This window comes from Patagioenas fasciata, chromosome 18 (genome assembly GCF_037038585.1).
Source record: "Patagioenas fasciata isolate bPatFas1 chromosome 18, bPatFas1.hap1, whole genome shotgun sequence".
Lineage (NCBI taxonomy): Eukaryota > Metazoa > Chordata > Aves > Columbiformes > Columbidae > Patagioenas > Patagioenas fasciata.
The window spans coordinates 13,226,856-13,247,711 of NC_092537.1; the positions used below are offsets into that span (position 1 = coordinate 13,226,856).

The window sequence follows — 20,856 nt, forward strand, 5'->3', positions numbered from 1 at the left end:
AAGTGCAAGGAGCACCCTGTTTAGTGCCATCCCGTTTCCTAGTAGATACTTGGGAAATCTCTCGTTTGAAGGAATACAGTCAAAACAATGAAGGTTAATTAATAAGAACCCCGCCCTCTTGGTTGGACTTGGTTCTTTAACCCTCAACCAACGTGCATGCAGGGTTCCTCTGTGTAAAATGAACAGAGTATAACTTGCTAAGTGAGCGCTGTGTGCTCCGGCTTTTGCTCTCGCTGTGTTAATCCTGGAGGTGCTGGCAGCGCTGGGACGCAGTGCTGGGCCGTGCCGGGCACGGGTGGGTTGTGAGCGCAGCCTCTGCCGAGATCCGTTAAACCGGGATGGGAGAGCTGCAGGTGTAACCAGAGCAAGATGGAAATTTGGTGCCTGAATGTGGCTTTCAATTTAAAGTGTTAAAAAAACCCAACCCAACAACCCCCCTTGGTATAAGCCTTGTAACTGATCCCGTTTCCCTGGCCAATTAAAGTCGTCAGTACCCGAGGTTGAGGGTGGTCTGGCTCGAAATGTTCCTTCCCCTCTATTGAAAATACACGCAGAAGAAATTTTGCGCGCTTCCGTTTTCACGGAGGTTCATTTGTGCTGCAGCAGAACTGCCACCCATACAGCCCAAACTGAACCGGGCGGGAGCTGTGTCCGGAACGCGCTCGAAAGCCTTTAGGAGATGGTGGTTCTGAATGTGTTTTAACGACCGTGTAATGACCAGAGGTTGAGATGCTCTGTTCCAGGAAGTGAAATTTCAGATTTCCTATAGCATATGCACTAATTCTCTTACTTTAGCTCGTGTTTTGAGGCTGCCATCATCTCATTCTCTGTGGCTACCTAAACTGGTCCTACTCTTTCTGTATTTTTCCCTCCGCTCTTTCAGCAGAGGCGCTCACTGAATCAATCAGAAGTCGAAGTCTCTTGTGCAGTTTTCCCCAGGATTTGGACATTTTCGGTGCGTGTGGATCCCCGCTCTGTGACACTGAAGACAGAAGGATGCAGCTGGTTCCCATTGTGGAGCCTCCAGCAGGCGCGTGCTTCTCGAGCAGCGGTGCCGCGGGGCTCGGAGATTAATGGTCATGTTTCTCTTTCCCCAGAGATCATCGACGACCTCACGAACCTGGTTGAGAACACGGACGACAAGCTCCGCAACCAGACGCGGCATGTGAAGATGGTGGAGAAGAAATCCACGTCCTGTGGTAGGAAATGGCTTGAGCACAAACCCTGCCCTGTTATTAAACAATGAAGCGCTCCCCCTGGGACAGCTTCTTTGAAAAGTTAGAAAAACCCAACCTCTCCAAACTTCTTCAGCCAATGTCGCAGGTCTGACTCGCTGTGCGTGTTGCGTGCCTTAAGCCATTCGACTCCAGCCTTGCACAATATTCTGGTTGGAAATCACAGGACTGTATGAAATTAAGTGGTATGTGTTAATTAAGTTTAAAAAGCCTCGCTAGCTACCAGCTCTGACCGACCAGTGACAGCGGGGATGGTGCTGCAGGGCGATTCTGGTGGGGTCCCATGGAATGTGCTCTCAGCCGGGTGGCGTTCAGAGCTGGTGGCTCCTCAGGCTGCCTACAAGATGGTAACATCCCTTCTGTACAGCCAGGGAGGGTTATACACCTGGAGCGAGTGAATGCAGGTTTCCTCTATAGAATGAAGAGCTAGGGGTGATTGTCCCTCCCTGTACCAGCACTGGTGTGGCCAGCAGGACTAGGACAGTGACCGTCACTGTGCTGGGACCCGGAGAGGCCAAACTGTGAATCCTGGGGGCAGTTCTGGGCCCCTCACGCCAAGAAAGGGCTTGAGGTGCTGGAGCGAGTTGAGAGAAGGGAACGGAGCTGGTGAGGGGCTGGAGCACAAGTGTGATGGGAGCGGCTGAGGGACCTGGGGGGTTCAGCTGGAGAACAGGAGCTGAGGGGAGACCTTCTGATCTCTGAACTGCCTGAAAGGAGCTTGGAGCCAGGGGGGTCGGGCTCTGCTCCCCAGGAACAAGCGCCAGGAGCAGAGGAAACGGCCTCAAGTTGCGCCAGGGGAGGTTGAGGTTGGATGTGGGGAACAATTTCTTCCCCAAAGGGCTGTGGGGCATTGGACCAGGCTGCCCAGGGCAGTGCTGGAGTCACCAGCCCTGGAGGGTTGGACATGGAGATGAGGTTCTCAGGACATGGGGCAGTGCCAGGTGTGGGTTATGGTTGGACTTGATGATCTGGAGGGACTTTTCCAACCAAAATGATCCTGTGATCCTATGGCTGTGGGAGGACGCGGCGGGTGATGTCAGAAAATGTCCTTGTGTTGGGGGGATGAGTGAGTGGGGGATGAATCCCCTGGGGAGCTGGTGGGGATGAGACACTTGTGGAGGCAGCGTGTCTGGTTCTGGTGTCCGTGGTTCATTTTTGCCCTACTAGAAGACTCAAGATGCTAACAAGCATAATTCATGCTCTGTAGAAATTTTACTTATTGTCAGAAGTTATTGGAATTTGGCTTATGTAGTTTAGTAAAGAGAAAGTGGAGAGCTGACTTGGTCACGTACCTGTTTCTGGCTGGCAGGAGCTTTTGCTCTGATCATTGATGATAGAGCAGCAAAAGCGACCGAGCTTAAACTGGCAATGAGACATTTTTCAAGCACTGACAATATATGTCAGGGATTCATTTAGTTCTCCAGCAGTGATACCTTTTTGAAAGCTTGGTTGATGTAAATCTGTGGCTTCTTCTGGAGGTTAAAGTTGACTCATCGGAGACGTTTGTCTCCGATTGCTCTCATACCAACTACAGGTAGAATTAAAGGTATGACTGCAGAGTTCACGACTGACTTTTTTATTTGAGATCTTCAATGTTGATGCAAGCTGGTTTTAATCTGAAAATAATTGCGCTCAAATGGTGCTGAATACCCTGATGTGCCTTTGGAGTCTCCTCTTAATCCTGTGGTTGCGTTTTCTGCACGAATACAGGGAAGCGCGATGCGAAATGCCCGTGCAGGGCAGTGAATCCCATCTCACACGGGACAGCTGCCCCGGTTTGGGTTCTCAATATGAACGCAGCCCCCAGATGATGTTGCTGGATGATGCTCCTGTCCCTTTAACTCTGAAGCCGGTGCTGGGGAATGTGCGAGGAGGAGGAGGATGGAGGCGAAGGCCGGGAGGATCCCGGGCCGGATTCCTGGGGTGACCTCTCTCACCCTTTGCACACTGAAGAACGTTTCTGTGCGGGCGGAGAGAAGCGCACAGCGCTGCCCCTGCTGCCCGTTCCTCCGCTCCAGAGCCCGCCTGGGTTTGCATAACAATCCGGGCATATGTAAACACGGCATTGCCTCCGATCGCGCCTCTACTCCGCCTGAGCCCGAGTTTTGGAACAATAGTGCTGGAAGACACAGGCTTTAATGGCATTCTTCCCATCCCTTTTCCACCCTTATCCTTGGCGCTGCAAGTTAACTCGTATATTAAGACCACAAAAACCCTCCAGTTATTCCTTGAACAAAGCCAAGCGGTGGGAAAACTGGCACCTGCTAGGTGATTTTTTAAAAGTGCTTTCCCCCCCGCTCCGCGCTCCAACATTTCATTTAAATTGATAAAGTCTTTAGTAACTCCTCGTTTTCAGTGCTGTGGTTTGGATTGAAACGGAGGTGAAATGCTCAGGGTTCCCCTTGCTCCCGTCCCTTCCCTCCCAGCCTGTTCCAGCGTGTGCCTGTTTCCCTGGTTTTGCCTCATTTTTGAAATCATAATGTCTAATTTTTGTGATGCTGCCCGTACTGGAGCCACTGGCTGGGGCTTCAAGCGGAGCAGCCTGGCGCAAACAGTGGAATAATCACCCTTTAACGAGCAAGAATGCAGCGCATTAATGGGTGTGTCTTTGTTAGCAGCCAGTATAATAATAGAATCAAAGTCTTGCTGATGAAATCCAACTTTAGTCAATATTTCAACGTCTTTCTCTCATGCAAACATCGTTTCAGGCTCTGGCGGGCGTTTCCAGCGCGGTTCGTGCGGCGGCGGCTGCCCCTCCGGCCATGCACAGGCCTGGCAGAAACCTCCAGGTTGTTTCTGGTGGGTTGTTTCATTTGCAGCTTGTTCTCGGTGCCGTTTCTCTCCGGAGCTGTTGACAGTCCCGCCCCGCTCAGCCCAGCTCCCTTGGTGGCCCCGGGCAGCCCCGAACTGGTGTCACTGGGAACTCCTGGGAGTGCAGCAGAAGAATAATCACAGGATATGCTCAAATCTGCTGCATTTATGAAATTATTGTTGAAAATCGTCAGTCATCTGCAGGCAAATGCTTGCACGCTGCTTGGTATTGTTTTCTATCTTCTCAGCGTACGCTGGGTGTGTAGGAGGGATATTAGGACATATATATTTCTTAGATGTCAGAAATTTGCATTGGGCTTTCACCAAAATGCACACGCAAATCATTAATCAAATGTTAGGCTGCTTTTATGAAACTTGCGACAGAAACGCCCGTGTGCACGACGCTGACTTCACTTTAACCGCAGGTTCTTCTGGGTGTGTTTGTCCCAGTTTGCGTCCCTTCAGGGTTTGGTTTTGTGCAGGGTAACGTTCATGAACCATTTTTCACTGACTTTTTTGTTAGAAACTTTAACGCTCAGAATGGCCTCTTAAGAGCTGCATTTAAAAATAAGCAAAGGAATGAAAGTATAATTAAGGTTCAGATGCTGAGGGGGAAACAGATTTGCCCCAATCAAACCCTTGAGCTGCAACAACCTGATGATATGTCAAATGCCACAATACCTTAATGGTACAATACTCAGGATTCCTTCAGTATTTTGGGTTTTCCTGGGTAGGGGTGGCCAAACTGTCATCCCATCTGTTCCCATGCCAACTGGAAAAAAAAATCCCAATTTTCCAAAAACGCTGGGTTTGTTTCTGTTCACCATCAGGCTCAAGCATTTCGAACTGGTGAGGAGGCGGCCGAGAGCCCGTGGTTTTTCTCCCCGGTGGGTTGCAGTTGGCCTCATCACACAGAAGCTAAAACTACATCTTGACTTACCTCTCTGGTGGGTTTTTGTAACTTTCCCCCCATCCTGGAGTTTTGTAGATTATATATATTTTTTTACCTGAAGGCAGGATGGTTACACCAGGTTGTGATGAGAGCATCCTGAAGTGTTTCCGTCTGACCAAGACGCAGGGGTGTTGGTCCCACGGGACGCAGCTGGAGCTGAGTCGGTGTGTGTGGAGCTGGCTGCAGCCGAGCCAGGCAGAAATCTTCTCATGGAGGGAGGGACACGGGCATTGCTGCCCCCGATCCTGCCCGCTCACCGCTGGGGGCTCTGCCCTCGCCATGCTTGCCGGGGGCAGCGCTGCAGGAAACCGTCACTTTGTCATGGCAGAGGCTGAAAACAACCGAAAAGGAGCAAACTCGTATTTCTGAGAGACGTGTCCATCCCCTTGCAGGCAGTGCGGGGACAGCATGGCACGTTGTCACCGCCAACCTCCGAGCGTTCAGATAAATGAGCAAAGAGAGGAGCACCCACCGAATATACCCCGCTGGGCCGGTACCCGTGTCCCGTAACATAACATACAATTGCAGAGTGAGCAGTTTGATTCCCGTCCTTCGTTTTCTCCTGTTCCACAAGATGGCATCGCAATCTAATCGCCCTCCTCCGGCCCCAGGTAAATGCTCCTCGCCCCTTTGCCTTCCGATGGAGGTTTTGGAGATGCTGAAGCCAGGGTGTAAACTGCTGCCTTGTAAGTCTAGGGTCAGGTTTACAGTTAGAACCAGTAGGTTTTTTATCTTAGCAAATCACCAAAATACCTGGATTAAACCCAGAGCTGTGAATCCCATGAACTGGAGTTTTCAGAAGGTTTCATTGGTTTTAAAACAGAGTAGCTTGGATTATATAAGGTTTCCTCTAGAAAATAATGATTCATTCAGGCTGGGGCCTTTTCCTGCCAGATTCTGCGATCGCTCTGCTCTAAGTTATGGTGATTTTTGCCATGGATTTAATTTGTTTTATAAATTATGGATGTCAGTTGCTCAGGTTTGTTCCTCTGACGTACGCTGTGTGTTTAGATGAGCAAGTTCCCATCCGTTTTCGTGTCTCAGTGGAGCGGAGAAGCTGGTGTGTTGTGCCGTTAAATCAACCTTTCCTGCAATCCGAGCCTCGGGGAGGTTCCAGCGATGTTCCTCCCCGGCGCTGCTCCGACCACTGCGCTGGCTCCCGCTCACCTGTCCCCGCTGCTGCGGGATGAGCGTTCTTGCCCTGGCAAGTTATCTGTTTTCCTTATTTTTTTATTATTCTTTTTTTCCCTCCTTCAGTTTCTTCCAGTTTAACCAATTACATGTTGAGAAGTTTGTTTGGAGCTGTTACCCCTGCGAGGAAGATTTGAAAAGAAACTCTAGCAGGAGAACGATGGGTCTGCTGGTTAAACGGGGCTCATCGTTGGTGTTGTAAATGCGCCGACGCCTCCGCTGTCCCGGGAGCCGAGCAGCCAGGGGTTTGCAGCCCCCACACCTTCCCGCTCCGACCGCTGAACCCTCTGGCTACCTGGGGCTGAAATTAGTTATAAATAGAGGTCGCAAAGATAAGTTACTACAAGGTTACTTGGGCATCTGTCCTTGTTAGAGACCCAATTAAGGGCCCCGTGGAGGAGGGGAAGGCGGGTGAGCCCAGTTCTCATTAGACACCAGAGAAGCCTCAAAGCAGATTAGCCCAGGGACATAGCGGGAAATGCGGCTTCGTTAATTATGTTAATAGAACAATTTTTAAACGAACTGGTCCAGTGATTTTGACACGTTGCTAAGCTGAGTTCTGGTTCATTTGTTGTCAGGCCATCTTGTTTCCCCTCAGCATGAAACACTTTTCCGTGGCTCTGTTAGCCCTGAGCCCCCGAGGAGCAGCCAGGAGCTCACGGGATGTCTGGCGGTGCGAGGCGCTTTCTGATTGAGCAGATACGCTGAAACAAGGTCAGGCGTGCTGCCCCGGCGCTGCCTTTGCTGCCGTGTCCCCAGCAGCCCGGTCCCGCTCCCCGTTGTGCCCTCCGGCCGCCTCGAGACATCTCCTTCCTCCTCCTCCTCCTCCTCACACATGCTCACAACTGCAATATTTAGCTTGAAATTGTTGATGCTGAGATGTTGAAATGGATTCAGCTGATGAAAGAAGATGGACCTAAACAATCATAAACTGTTTCTTAAGGTGTTTTGCAGTTGCCTTCTGCCTTTGTTTCCAGGTGAGGAGCACAGTGTCTCCTGGGGTGTCAGCTTGGTCTGTTCAGCGGGAAGGGACGGGAAGAGCCTTCTGGGTCATAGCATCCCTTCCAGAGATACTGCTGAGAACAAGCTTGTTTTTTCCCCCCCATTACTCCTATTGGGAGGCTGCAATGGTCATAAACGTATTTCCAGCCTCGACTTGTCAGGGATACTTCATGTTGCCCACGTGTAGCCATTGTTCTGCTGTCTTTAATAGTTCTTTCCCCTTTCTAATTTTACTCTCCCAAATGTACATGTCTAAGGGATCACTCAGCGTTCCCTCCCAGCTTTTATTTTGTGGGGCTGAACAAGCATCTTTATATTTTAATATCTTAAATTTCTCTGTTTTCTGACAAGCCTTTTTTTACACTTCTTCCTGCCTGAACGTTTGGCTTCTTTTAGCAAGAGAACCGACCGCAGCACCCCCGGAGCCGTCTCGCGGTGCCGTGCCCACCGGCTCCAGCGCTTCTCCGGCTGCTGAAGCGTTTCAGTTGCACCGTGTTGGTGCCTCAGTCGGTTTTGTTTTGAGCTGAACTCTTGAACGCTTTCCACCTGAGTTCATTTTCTTTCCAGCTCATAGCAAAACCCGTTGTTTGTTCCTCTTCCATCCCGTTGAATTTCAACCTTCCTCCATTCGTTTTCAGAGTTACCCATTTTTTTCCTGTGTGCTGTCCCAGCTTTCCTCTGTGCTGGTGCTGCTTTCCAGCTTTGTGTCATCAGCAGATTTCATTAGCACACTTACTTTTTGTGCCAAGGTCATTAATAAAAATATTTAATAAGATCAGCCTCCTGACCGTTCCTCGAGGGGCTCTGCTGGTGACCTCCATCCATTCTGAGCCTTCTTTCAACGCTGCTTCGCCTTTCACCAGTTTCCGGGCCCTACGGTTCTGCTAATCCCCATCTTTTTGGTTTAGTAACTTCCCACATGGCACTGTATCAAATGCTTTGCTGAAGTCTGCGTGGATGTGATCCATCATGCTTCCTTTGTCTAGAAAATTCATTATTGGGCTAACCTGATTAGCGCTGTTTGATCTGATCTCCCTTTAGTACAGTCCCATTGTTTTCTGCCCTGTTTACCATTTAGTTGCATGTTCTAATTAGTGTTTCTAGAGCCTCCGTCGTGCTGCGGTCCATGGGCAGGCTCGTGGCTCCCCACGTGGGTTTTCCCGTCCGTGGGGCGGTCGTGCGGATGCTGCGGCTCCTCCCTGGTGCTGGACAGGCAGCCACAGCTCAGCCCACCCAATTTGGGGGTACGTATCCCAGATAATGTTCAGTTTGAAGGAAAAGACCTGGAGCTGTGCGTGCATCAGTCCTCCCGCCTTCATTAATCGGTTTGGTTCATTTAATGACAGTTCACCCCATGGCACTGAGACCCTCCAGAACCGCTGGAACCTTCTCCATCCTCCACCGAGCTCTGGCTTGGCAGATTCAACCAGCAGTCACTTGCAGTAGGTGCAGCTGGATCTTGTGCACCTGCATCAGCCTTTTTCTGGCTGCAGTGACCCCCCCGGGTACCCCTCTCGATAACTTTTGCAGACAGAGACACAATGAAATGAGACTTGAGGCCACACGAGTACAATACAAACAAGGGGTGAAGGGCAGTTGTGAACTGATCAGACTCAAACGGGGTGGGGGAAAATGTCTCTGCTGCGAGGTGCTGCCGAGGGGTTTGCTTTTCAAGTGGTAGCGTCAATGCTTGGGCATCCGGGTGGCAAAGTCATTGGCTGTTCGGTAGCTGAGCCCTGAATTGAAGGAACCTGAAGTGATGGCAGAGGGAGCTGGAGAGTGAGCGGCACGTGTGTGAGATGTGGATGGGCACGGGTTCCAGTCCTGCTGGGAAATGCATCCCTCCCTCCCCGGGAGAGAGAGCAGGGGGGGCATGGAGAGCAGAGCAAAAGGCAGTAGACATCTTCTTAATTACATTTGCATATGCAGCTGTTCAAACAGACTGAACTTCATCAGTGCTTGTTCATACCTATCAGGAGATTTAGAGCAGCTGCTGTCAGCCCACGGAGCGGGATTGTACGAATCGCGTGGTGAAATAAGCCCCTGGGCACCCTGCTCACCCAAGCTGTCCATCACTCCAAAAGGGCAAGCAATTAGTTGTATTTGAATATTGAAAAAAATTGGAATGGTGTGAAATAACCAAGGGCGACTGCTTACAGCTTGGTTTCCAAGGATACATGTTGCGGAATTAAATCGCTAATTTATATTTCTGGAAATGGTGCTGAAATGTGTTAATTTGTACTTTACCGAACAGGCTAAAACTTGTGTCCTTCTTCTTTTTCTTTGCTAACATGCTCAATGACTAAATAATTGCTCTACCCAATCTTGAATTGAACTACAACGATGTTCTGGCTTGGGGTTTTTGTGCCGCGTTAAAATTAAATTAGGGGGGAAATTATCTGGTTTATTAACTGTTTGTATACATTCTTAAGACTTTGAAATTCTGCCTTAATTTTTGGCTCCCGAATACCCAAGCAAGCCGTTTGTAGCCTCTCGTGGTCGTGTTACCCCAAATCCAGCCCAGCTGAGACGCTTTCCTGAGCACGGCGCTGCTGCGGCCACAGCGCCGGCAGAGAGCGGGGCCAGCAGCTGGGACACAACCATGCACGCAGGATGTGGTCAATGGAGAAGCGAGTTTCCTAAGGACCAAGTGGTTGTGTCGTCTCTTCAGGGCTTTCTGAGATGCACAGGGGATGTTGATCCCATCAGAAATGGAGGGTATAAATCAAGAGAGGCTGTGATCTCAGATCTTCCTTGTTTTGCAAAAATACGGTAGGATTCCTGCCATCGTGCTTACTCTGGCTGGAGGAAAACTGTCCCTGGGCAAGTGGGAAGAGGAATGGGATAGTCCTGCCCTTGAGGCGGGGGCCCGGCAGGTCTGATGGCTCTGGTGTTACTTTAGAGAAAGAATTTTAGTTAAGGTGAAAATCAAATATGTTCACGTGGCGTTGGTTTTGAAGCGTTCCAATGGCAGGAGTTACGCTTCAGCGGGAGTGTTAATGAAACCGTGTTGCACGTCTGGGACGGGTTTGTGCTGGAAGGCGCATGGGTGCCGTGCGCTGGGTTGTGCGCCGCGGTGTTAGTGCTGCTGGGAGCAGCTCAGCTTCACCGTGGGGCTGGGCGGGAACAGCCCCGCGGGGTTTTCGGAAGAAGCAGCAGAGGGGCAGGTTGGGGCTGGAGGGGCCATTTCACACACGGGGTGCAGCTGCAGGTGCCACCCCTGGGCTGTCACCCCATGTCCCAGGGTGAGTAGATGTTCCACTGGATTGGCCCACAGGAGCAACTCGTGCTGTCACTGCAGGGTGAGCAGAGCCAGCCCAGGGGAGGGTGGGGGTTAAATGGGACCATCCCCTCGATACCTTTGATGCCAGGTGCAGTCTGAAGGAGCACCCGTAGCCACCCAACAACCTGCTAGGACTCCAGGAGAAGAGCTTCCTAGCTTACTTAAGCTCACAAAAGACTGTGCAGCTACGGAAAGGGCAGTGTCACGTCTGGCAGAGCTGAGCTGGGTTGGGCTCGCTGTGGGTCCAAGTGTGTGTACTGCCTGGGAAGGTCCATCCATCACCACCCGCTTTTGGTGGGACCTGCAGGCACAGCCTGATTTGCTTCTCCAAACTCACAACCATGTAAAGTGGGGTTTTAAGTCATAAGCTTAATAAACCAACCACAGCTTTAATACTGTGCTTAAATGTAGTTTTTGCAGATTACAGTCCGTGACTCTGGCATCGCTCTGATGCGGCTTGAAGGTGTGAGCAGTCCATGTGGCCTTTAAGGCAGATTTACAGCATCCCAGACTGGTTGGGCTGAAGGGACCTCTGCAGATCCCCCAGTCCAAGCCCTGCTCACGCGGGGTCACAGAGCAGATCACACAGGTGGGTCCAGGCGGGTTTGAATGTCTTAGAGAAGGAGACTCCACACCCGCTCTGGGCAGCCTGGGCCAGGCTCTGGCACCTCCCAGCAAACAAGTTTCTGCTCATGTTCAGATGGAGCCTCCTGTGTTTCAGTCTGTGCCCGTTGCCCCTCACCCTGGCGTTGGGCACCACTGAACAGTCTGGTCCATCCTCTGACACCCACCCTGAGATATTGATCCCATTGACCAGATCCCTCTCAGCCTTTGGCGTGGGCTGCCTGCTTGCCCAAGGCTTCAGGTAGGTTTTGCGTCTTTGCTCGGTGTCACACAGAAGTGATGCACGCAGGGCTCACATTGATGCTGTTGTACCAGTATCAGATCTGGTTTGCAGTGACTTCTGAACCTTCGCGGTGACAGCAGAGATGTGTCACTGGAGCGTCACACTTGTCTGCAAACCAGGGCAGACGTTGTGGCAGGAACACTTTCCTGTGCACAGATCTCCAGCAGCAAAGTGGGATTTGCTGTTTCAATATACAACCCTGTCCGCTTCAGAAATAATCTTGCGCTTTGAGGTGGGAGGAGGGAAAGGGTTTGATTCTGCCGCAGGATGACCAGCTGTGCTCGTGACTTTGCTGTGAAATTCTAGTGAGTGCTGGGATTTGCAGGTGAGTTGCAGGTGTGAGTTTGTGCCTCGTGTGGCTTTTGATGCGTTATGTGTCTTGTACCACATCCCCACTTGGATTGCAGCACATGGTAGCTGCTGTGCAACAGTAATCTTCTATGTATGAAAACAACCGCACCAGAACGTTGGTTTTTGGCAAGGAAAACGGTGCCACTAGCCCTGTTTCAGTGGAAACTTGATTTTCCAAGCCATGCTTCCTCAAACTGTCTGGTTATTACATGTACCTGTGAGATGTGTTGGGAAATGTAAAACTTGCCTCTAATTTGCTGCAGCAGCCTTTTACAGGAGGTGCTGTAAACTTGCCTATCGCCCTTAATTGTTGTCCTGGGGTCATTGTCTGCTTGATAATTTAATTATGTTTATCTCTGCGGTTCCTGGAGATGCGCTAAGAAGGGAGCTGCGCAGCAGCCCTGCTTGCGAGGCTATAACCATTTCCCCTTGATGCTTGCTTTTGTCAGAAGCCTGAAAGAATATGCGTGTTTTAAACTTCTTTCTACTTCCATAGATGGGCAGTTTTATACGATACAGACAGCGCCTGCTGTGATTTTTATGGCCTATAGTTTTCTGAGCAAACGGTTTTGCTCGCAAGCTGACCGGGCTAAAATGACCTTCTCTTGTTCATTAACTGTCTGTAAAAAATATGCGTGTGGTGGCGGTTATAGAGCCGTGATTGAGGTTGGTTTAGGTGGTGCGGGGAGGTCTGGTCTTTTCCTTCCCCCCTCATTATCAAGCAGAAGCGACTGCTTAGGGCCTGGTTTATTTACCTAATAAACTGCCTCTTGTATCATCTAGGAAATGCTCACATTTTTCAGCCAAGAAATCCTAGTAACAGGCAAACAGAGGTCTAGCAGTCAGGTCTGGAGAAACAACAAAATGAAGGTCAGCTAATATTGCTGTTATTCTCTTTCCCGGTGGCCATGACAGCAGGGGTGGTTTATTTGAAGATCCCAGACTCGGAGTCATTGCTCGCATTGTTGGTCCCCCGAGCATCGGAGGCTGTGCCAACACTTTGGGATATTAATGTATTCTACAGATCAGTGAGGGAAGAATTCCTCCGCACTCCTTTCTTTAGGAAAAAAGAAAAAACCCCTCTTCTGTCCCCTTCCCCCTTCTCCCCGCACTTTGTTTGCAGTGGCTTTGTCTGCTGGATGTTGCTGGGCATTTCTAATGAGAAGGGGAAGAATGGCGGCGCCGGGTGGTGGCTTCCCCGCCAGCACCCGCGGCCCAGCCGGGACAAGGTGCTCAGGTGCGTTCTGGCCCTCGTGCTGGCAGGTTTGGGCACGCAGACATGCGAGGGATGGGGAGAAAAAGGCTCGTTTTGGACACGTAAAGCTTCCCCCAAGGGGAAAACGCTGCCCCGTCACCCCTGCGCGGGACGCGATGCCTCGGTCTTTAGTATTCATCCCGGCTCCTGGCCGCCTCCCGGCCCGCGCGAGCAGCTGCTCAAAGGGACAAAATTAGAGCGGTTCCTGCTCCCAATGACTTACTGCCAGGCAATAATCGGGTTCTGTTTGGGAGGGACATGGTGCAACCCAGCCCCGATGATGGAAAAAGTCTGAGGGAGCAAGGGCTTGGGTGGGACAGATTTGCAGAGAACTTCACGGGGTTCAGTGGGGATAAAAGCGGGTTTCATGGACAGGCGATTATCTAATAATAATTGAATGGATCAGGCAAAGGCGTCTCAGCAGGTTTTATGTGTATGTTCTTGTTCCATAGCAGGAATTCTACTTAGATATTTTTTCAATATATTCTTTGATCCCTGATGGAAATGTTAATGAGATGAGAACTGGTGGAGAGCTCTGCAGACAGTGCCGCGCTTTGGTGGGGGCGGCCTGGGACGCAGCCCCTCTGGAGGGCTCCTGACACACAGGCAGCCCCTTTGTTTCCTCCTCTGTAACCCAGAGACGCGGCTAAAATTGGAGGGAAGATGAGAGGAGGCTGAAGAGGCCGTGCTGAAGCCACGGCGTTCCCCATTTACAAGAGAAAACTCGTCGCCCGGCTATGAGGGCCGTGGTTTGATTCAGGCCGCGGTTTGGCGGGCAGCGCAGCGCCCGCGTTTGAAGTGCGGACTGAAGGTACTCGGGATGTAAGTGGGATGCTTTTAGGCCGTCTTTCACTTCGACTTAATTAAGAAACTAGCCGGCTTTGTCTGGAGGGGGCCGTGAACGTGTGAAGCTCCGGCCCCCCGTGCAGAGGGCCGGGTGGGGGGCACACACATGCACAAGGCTTTTGTGCCGTGTTACCAAACTGGAGACAGTAGCGAGAGCGAGCCGGGCACTGCCGGAGGTCAGCGCTTGTCTGCCGCGGTGAACCCGCCGCGGAAAAGCCTTTGGAGGAGAGTGGGAGCCGGCCAGCCTCCCCGAGCGGGACACACAAATAGTCCGTGGGGGGGTAGGAGGGGTTTTGTCCGTGTCCCGCAGCGTCCTTCATCAGTGCTAATGAAGGGTCAGAGGTTACACCAGAAAAGGGCAAACACTATTTTCTTGCATAGCTCATGCCTGTGTGTGCTTAGTTGGGAAGTAATATTAGCTTTGAAACTGCGCGGCTTGGCTGGAGGACGAGCCCTTGGAGGGATGGCTGAGCCCTGGGTGATGCTAATGGCCCTGGAAAACACCTGAGAGGGTTGAACCTACCCAAAGTAATGGGCTTGTTTTCATATTTGGGGTGCCATCAGGACCCTGTTGGCCCAGAGTGGTTGCAAATAAACGCCCCAGTCCTTTGTATTATTCATTGTCTTAAGATCTCTTGACGTGATGGTCAGTGTTGATTTGATCTCTTAGCTGACAGCCAGAGAGAAGACTTTAATGCTAGCACAAGCAGGAGCGACTTTTTATAGTCTTCGCTCTTTTGTGGGGCGTGCCCGATGTACAGTGAGGTGTTTCTTCTGCTCCAGCTCCAGATTGTGTCTCCAAGCCCTGTGGGTCACTGGGGCTGCAGATGTACAGCCATCAACCTCTGCAGACATGGGGTGGCCTTTGGTCCCAGCCCGGTGGCCAAGCACTCCTGGTGCAGGGCTGACAGTGACCTTTGGTGTGCACGTGGAGAAGCCTCGTGTCTCCAGAACTGAACTGCAACGCTTGGTCTTTATCATGTTGCTCTGTTCCTTTTTTGGAAGACCGACCATTGACCCAAGGAGAAGCCTTGGGGCCGGTTTGGAAGGGGACAGGGAGATGGTCGGGCTGCCTGGAGGCGCAGAGCCCAGACCATAGCTTGTGGTGGATGCCGAGACCAAGGAACCTTTCTGTGCGATGGAGAACACCCGGCGCAGGCTGCCGGGTGACAGCCCGCGGAGGCAGAATGAAACGGGGATAGCATCCACCTGTCAGGAATTCATTCCTGTTGACTTGTTTTAATTCCTCAGCTGAGCAATTCCAGCATTGTGACTGTAATTCCGGTGTGATATACATCCTGTAATGCGGTTCCCTATGTGCAGTGATAACTGCTTTCTCTTCCCACCCTCCCTGGTGCTCCAGCTAAGGCGAACAGACCGAATTTATAGTTTATACTGGTATTTTGTGCCTTGGCAGCTTTGTCTCATCATGTGCTTCTGGTTGCCTGTGAGAAAAGACGAGCGTTTTGTACAACACGGTGCCACAGCACAAGGGTTCCATTTTTAACATAATAGCCATATTTGCCTAACTTCCAAATCTACCAGTTCAAGGAATTAGGAAAGTACAAACTCTCCAGAACTGAAGAGATTCGCAGCTTTATGCTTCTCCCTGTGCTTGGTGCTTTTAGTGAACTCTGTGAATTTCCAGCTCCTGCAGGGCTGTGTGGTTTTTTACTGCTGCAGTGTTTATAAGGTCTTGAAGGATCCCAGCAGACAATGTTTTGTGTTTAGCTCCAGAGCATTAGCAAGGCGACAGTACTGCTAACAAGTTTTGGAAAAGCACCTTATTAGAGCCAAAGTGACTCATTCCTGCTAGAGAAGCAGCAAATGTTTTTCTGACATTTAAATAAAATGCAAAAATATTCATTTCCCGCCTTGATATTGAATTAGAGACTCAAAAGTGAGGAAGAAAAGCCCAATGTTTAGGCCTTCCACAAAAACACCGGCAGTGCCAAGTGATTCGTGGTGAGTATGTGACGGCATGTTTTCAGGGCAGCGCGGCATTATGAACAGGAGCATCTCCAGTTTCCTGAGATGAGAGAGAGGGTTTGAATTCTTCTTGGGAATTTTGCTTTCTGATTCAGAAACACTTTAGCTGTGTTTTGACAAGATAGCTTGGGAACTGGGTAAATGTTTGGTGGAAGTTGATCTCCAGGTTTTGTTGGAGATGGAGGTCGGGATGGGGGGCGAGCTGCAGAAGTGGATTTTCAGACCCCACTGCCCCTCAGCCCCTTGCTGAAACCGATATTCTTTAATTGCTGCTCATCCTTCCCGGTGTTGCCACTTCTGCTTTACTGGTTACTTTGGTAATGACAACATTATTAATATTTCTGTTGGATGCATGGCTACTTTGCCATGTCCTCTATACTATTTCCAATGTAATTGTTTTATGCTCGTTTGCCGTCATCTATTTGATGTCAAACATGCTCGTTGTCTGGTAGCTGAATGCAATGAATGCAGAATGAGTCTGTTTCTCGTGTGTCTGCATTTAAGCATTTTTATCATATTTGAGCGTGCATATTAGTAGTTAATCGTCTATGAGAGGAACTTCCTTGCCAAGGAGCATCTCGAGTTTCGATGGTCAGCCTGCCGCTGCTGACAGGCTGGTTCCTGTGCCGGGGTCCTGCGCTGCAGCTGCTCCGCGGCCGATCTGCTGCGGCGCAGCTGGACCCGCGGGGTGCTGCCCGGAGCTGTTCTGCAGGCTGCGTGTCGTCGGGCACGGGGAGAGTCCTGCTGCGTGCCTTTGAATTCTGCTTGAAATAGAGAGTTGGTGAATGTGGAGGCTCAAGGCAGAGGGGGTAGCTCTGATGTGTGCTCTACTAGCCCTTTTTAAGATAAGGGAGGTTGAATGCTGCTGCTTGGTAATTACATGAAGTACTGATTTTTCTCTTGGGATGTCCAGGTGGCTCACTGCTGTTTCAAAGATGCTTTATTTTGGCTGCCAGAGGAACCAAACCAGAGACCATCTGAAGGAAGAGATGAGCAGAGCTGCCTTTCCTTTGCTACTGTGTAAATGAGAAGGTCAAGGGGTGCTGATGGCTTTTTGGTTGTCATCTTTTGTCCTACTAATTCTGGCAATAAGTAGATGGTTAAGTCATCAAAGAGCTTGGAATGGAGGAGTGTTTAGATGTTAAATGGCTTAATAAGCTGACCTGGTTGTAGCCTGGCTGATGTGGTAGCACCCAAAGGGGAGGTTCTGCCTGGGTGACCACGGGCTGTGAGTAGGTGAGCATTCAGGTATTTTTATGGGTTATGACTGAACAAATTTTACAGCGTACGAGCTCCAGTCGTCTGCTTCCTTGCTTGACTTGGCAAGGTTCACAGGAGGGCCAAACGTGAGGTAAGGGGTAGTTTTGGCTCCGTTCTGCTCGGTGGCTGGTTTTAGTGGTGGTCCAGCTCACCTGAGACACCGAGTTGGCTCCATAACTCTAAGATAGCGGGGAGGACCCCCGTCTCCTTTTAAAACCTTCATTCAGCATTAGTCAAGAAAATAAGGTGTCAGGAAAGCAAGAAACATGTTATTTCTAGGCAGGCTTCCCACCTTTGTGGAATTGTGTGGCTGGTTCTGCCTTCCCTGTAGGGTTTGTGTTCTGCCAAGGTTCTTGGAAGGCAAGCACTAAAAAAGACCTGGTGACCATAAGACCAGCACTGGCTCCATCCTGCAGTGGTTGACCTGTCTTAGTAGCTCCTTAACATATATATTGTCCATTGTGGATGTTGTCCCTGCGATTTGGCCGTGGCCGTGTCCTCCATGCCCACGAGCATTGTTGCTGGCAGCCTGCTCTTGGACCATCTCAGTGCAGCTCTGACTTGGAGGTGCTGGCAAAACTGGAGTTAAACTGTCGGATTTTGGGGATGGGATCCAGAATTTGTCGTGCTTTGCTCAGATGAGCTGTGAATTGCTCGGTAAACTGATGCAATAGAAGTTGATCCCCAGATGTGCGGACATGGCTGATGCCGAGGATAGCGGGGCTTCGCTATTCAGCAGAGCCTGCTGGTGGGCTCCTCTCCTCCTTACTTTGCCAAGAAGAGTTGAACTCCCCTTTCCAGCGCTGGAGTATGTCTTACCTAGTCACTTCATGTGGTAGATTGGTAAACCAAACATTTCTCAAGGAGGTTCCCAGGTGCCCCCATCACCCCTGTTAGATCAGGCCAGACATGAGGGAGAAATTGTTGCCCTGAGGGTGGTGAGAGCCTGGCCCAGGTTGGCCAGAGAGGTGGTGGATGAACCATCCCTGGAGACATCCCAGGCCAGGCTGGACGGGGCTCTGAGCAACCTGAGCTGGTGAAGATGTCCCTGCTCATGGCAGGGGGGGCACTGGGGAGCTGGGAAGGGCCCTCCAACCCAAACTATTCTAGGATTCTATGATCCCTATGTTTTCATTCTTCATAGCTGTCATACCCCCCAAAGCTTTTGGAGAAGATCAGCCCTTCTCATCAGGCTGGTCAGCAGGTTTCCTGCAGTCTGTCATGGCCTCCTTTGAGATTTGTGTTGGAGTTGCCTTTGATCGAGCTAGACTGCACTTCAGTGCTCCTAGCTGTCGAACTTCTTGCATAAGAGACTTTCTCTGAGAGATATTTTTAAAGACGTTTCTTTGATAAAAATACCTCAGGTAGGAGGGAGAACTCTCAGCACACTCTCACCTTCTTGAGCGTGATGGGGTTACGCCCTTTACTTTATATAGATCAAGAAAATAGGGAAATTGTAATTCTTTAGATAATGGAGGGTTGCTGAATAGCACTGTATAGACTCATGTTAAACTAGGAGTCTTTTAAAAAGAAAATGTTACAAAGCCACATCTGAAGCCTCCCTGGAACAGCCTCTCCTGGAACCTGCGCTACCCGCAGTGCCGCTCTCCAAATGTGGGGTTTGGGGAAAAAGTAATTATTGCTGCTCATTTTCCCAGTGCTCTGGGCAATTAACTTCTCAACCTCAGCCCTTGTGCTCTGGCAGATCGTGGTGAGGTACACGGACATCGCGAGGGCACGCGGACCCTCGAGGAGCTTGTCATCTGAACTGGCCCCTGCAGGTGTCACGGGCCGTTCCCCATCCCTGGCTCCCCTGCCACTAATCTCACCTTTTTTTTCTTTTTCTCTTTTGAATCGCAAAAGCTGCTTTGTTAGCTTGTGCTTATGAAAGGCCCGTGAGAGAGGGAGTGGCTGCTCTCTCCAATTTGAAGCCCCTGTGCGGTCCCGGGTGCTGGAGTTTGATGTTTGTTTGCAGTCCCGGGTGCTGGAGTTTGGTGTTTGCAGTCCCAGGTGCTGGAGTTTGGTGTTTGCGGTCCCAGGTGCTGGAGTTTGGTGTTTGCGGTCTCGGGTGCTGGTGTTTGGTGTGTGTTTGCAGTCCCGGGTGCTGGTGTTTGGTGTTTGTTCGCAGTCCTGGGTGCTGGTGTTTGGTGTTCGCAGTCCCGGGTGCTGGTGTTTGGTGTTTGTTCGCAGTCCCAGGTGCTGGTGTTTGGTGTTTGTTCGCAGTCCTGGGTGCTGGTGTTTGGTGTTTGTTCGCAGTCCCGGGTGCTGGTGTTTGGTGTTTGTTCGCAGTCCCGGGTGCTGGTGTTTGGTGTTTGTTCGCAGTCCTGGGTGCTGGTGTTTGGTGTTTGTTCGCAGTCCCGGGTGCTGGTGTTTGGTGTTTGTTCGCAGTCCTGGGTGCTGGTGTTTGGTGTTCGCAGTCCCGGGTGCTGGTGTTTGGTGTTTGTTCGCAGTCCCGGGTGCTGGTGTTTGGTGTTTGTTCGCAGTCCCGGGTGCTGGTGTTTGGTGTTTGTTCGCAGTCCTGGGTGCTGGTGTTTGGTGTTCGCAGTCCCGGGTGCTGGTGTTTGGTGTTTGTTCGCAGTCCCGGGTGCTGGTGTTTGGTGTTTGTTCGCAGTCCCGGGTGCTGGTGTTGGCCGTGCAGCAGCTGCAGAGCAGCAACGGGAGCCTTGGAACGTTCGTGTTGATGACGGTGCCGATAGCATCGGTGCTTCCAAAACGCTGATGCTTCTCTGCAAAAAAAAAAATAGTCGTGTTAGTGGTGAACTTGGTGAACGGCTGAGCTGCTAAACGCTGCTGCAGCTTTTCCTCTGTAAAATTTTAAACAATAAATAATATCTCTTAAATAATCTTCCTTATGGGGGAGAAGCTAAATGCAAGTTCATTGGGAAAAGCATACTTAATGCTGCCAGAGAAGGTTCGTGATGGTGGTTGATCCTGAAGCTGGTAATGAATGTGCGTTATCAGGGCCTGGGGATTTGGCCTATGAATTTCCCAGGGTCTAATCATCTCATAAGGCTGCGGAGTGTGACTCCTTCCCCAGTAATCTACTTAACTCCCTCATTTACCCCTCCTTTCCCTGCCAGGAGAATGAACCTCACAGGTTGTTTGCATGACAAGTAGCTGGGGATTGTCTGAGTCTTCCGAGAAGATGCTGGGAGTTAATTGTGGCAGCTTGAGTTAATGGTTTCCCATGTTCACTGGTGGGTGAGGAGGAGGGTTTGTATGGGAAGTGCATGGCTGCACCATGTGTTTTCATAGCTAAAATATTTAAAATAAAATAAAATTAAAGTGTTTTGCTTTCCGAAAGATGTTTTGCTCCACCAAAACTCATCCCGGGGGAAAATTGTGTTTGGCAGTTCTAGAATTATTGGATTTGCAGATAAAAACTGCTGTGCTAATGGCAGCTACTGACTGATGACCAAAGCAGCTAACTGGGAGGTGTTTCCTGGCAGCTGATCATACTAAAACTCTCCCCTCAAAGCCGTTAAAACCACAGTGGACAATGTTTGAATAAAAAAGAAGAGTTGCTAGCAAGCAGAAACTAATCACTACACCCACATCTTCATTGTAAAAGAAACTGAGGGTGCTCCGTCACAAGTGTTGACTTCTAAATCCTGTTAGGACACCCTCACACCAAACCTTATTGTGCTGAAAAGGATCCACATCCCTTCGCCTGTTTTTCGTGTGCCTCCTCCTGAAGCCAAACGTTGGGAATAAAATCCCTGCTTCGAGCTGGGCTCCGTGATCCGCGGGCAGCTCGTGCTGGCTGGCACCGGG

General features: G+C 50.5%; 1 protein-coding gene across 3 annotated transcripts in view; it reads left to right on the forward strand.

Moving 5' to 3' along the window:
• STX8 (syntaxin 8) overlaps positions 1–20,856 on the forward strand; it is a 104,983-nt gene that overhangs the window by 65,365 nt on the left and 18,762 nt on the right. For 2 of the 3 annotated variants that reach the window (XR_011741749.1, XM_065852696.2), the window contains exon 7: positions 1,098–1,199. The exons of the other annotated variant lie outside the window; for it this stretch is intronic. Coding sequence is in view for 1 of the 2 variants with exons in the window: in XM_065852696.2 (XP_065708768.1) it covers positions 1,098–1,199 (102 nt within the window). In the remaining variant the exon portion in view is untranslated. The remainder of the gene's footprint in view (positions 1–1,097; positions 1,200–20,856) is intronic. 3 annotated transcript variants of the gene reach the window in all.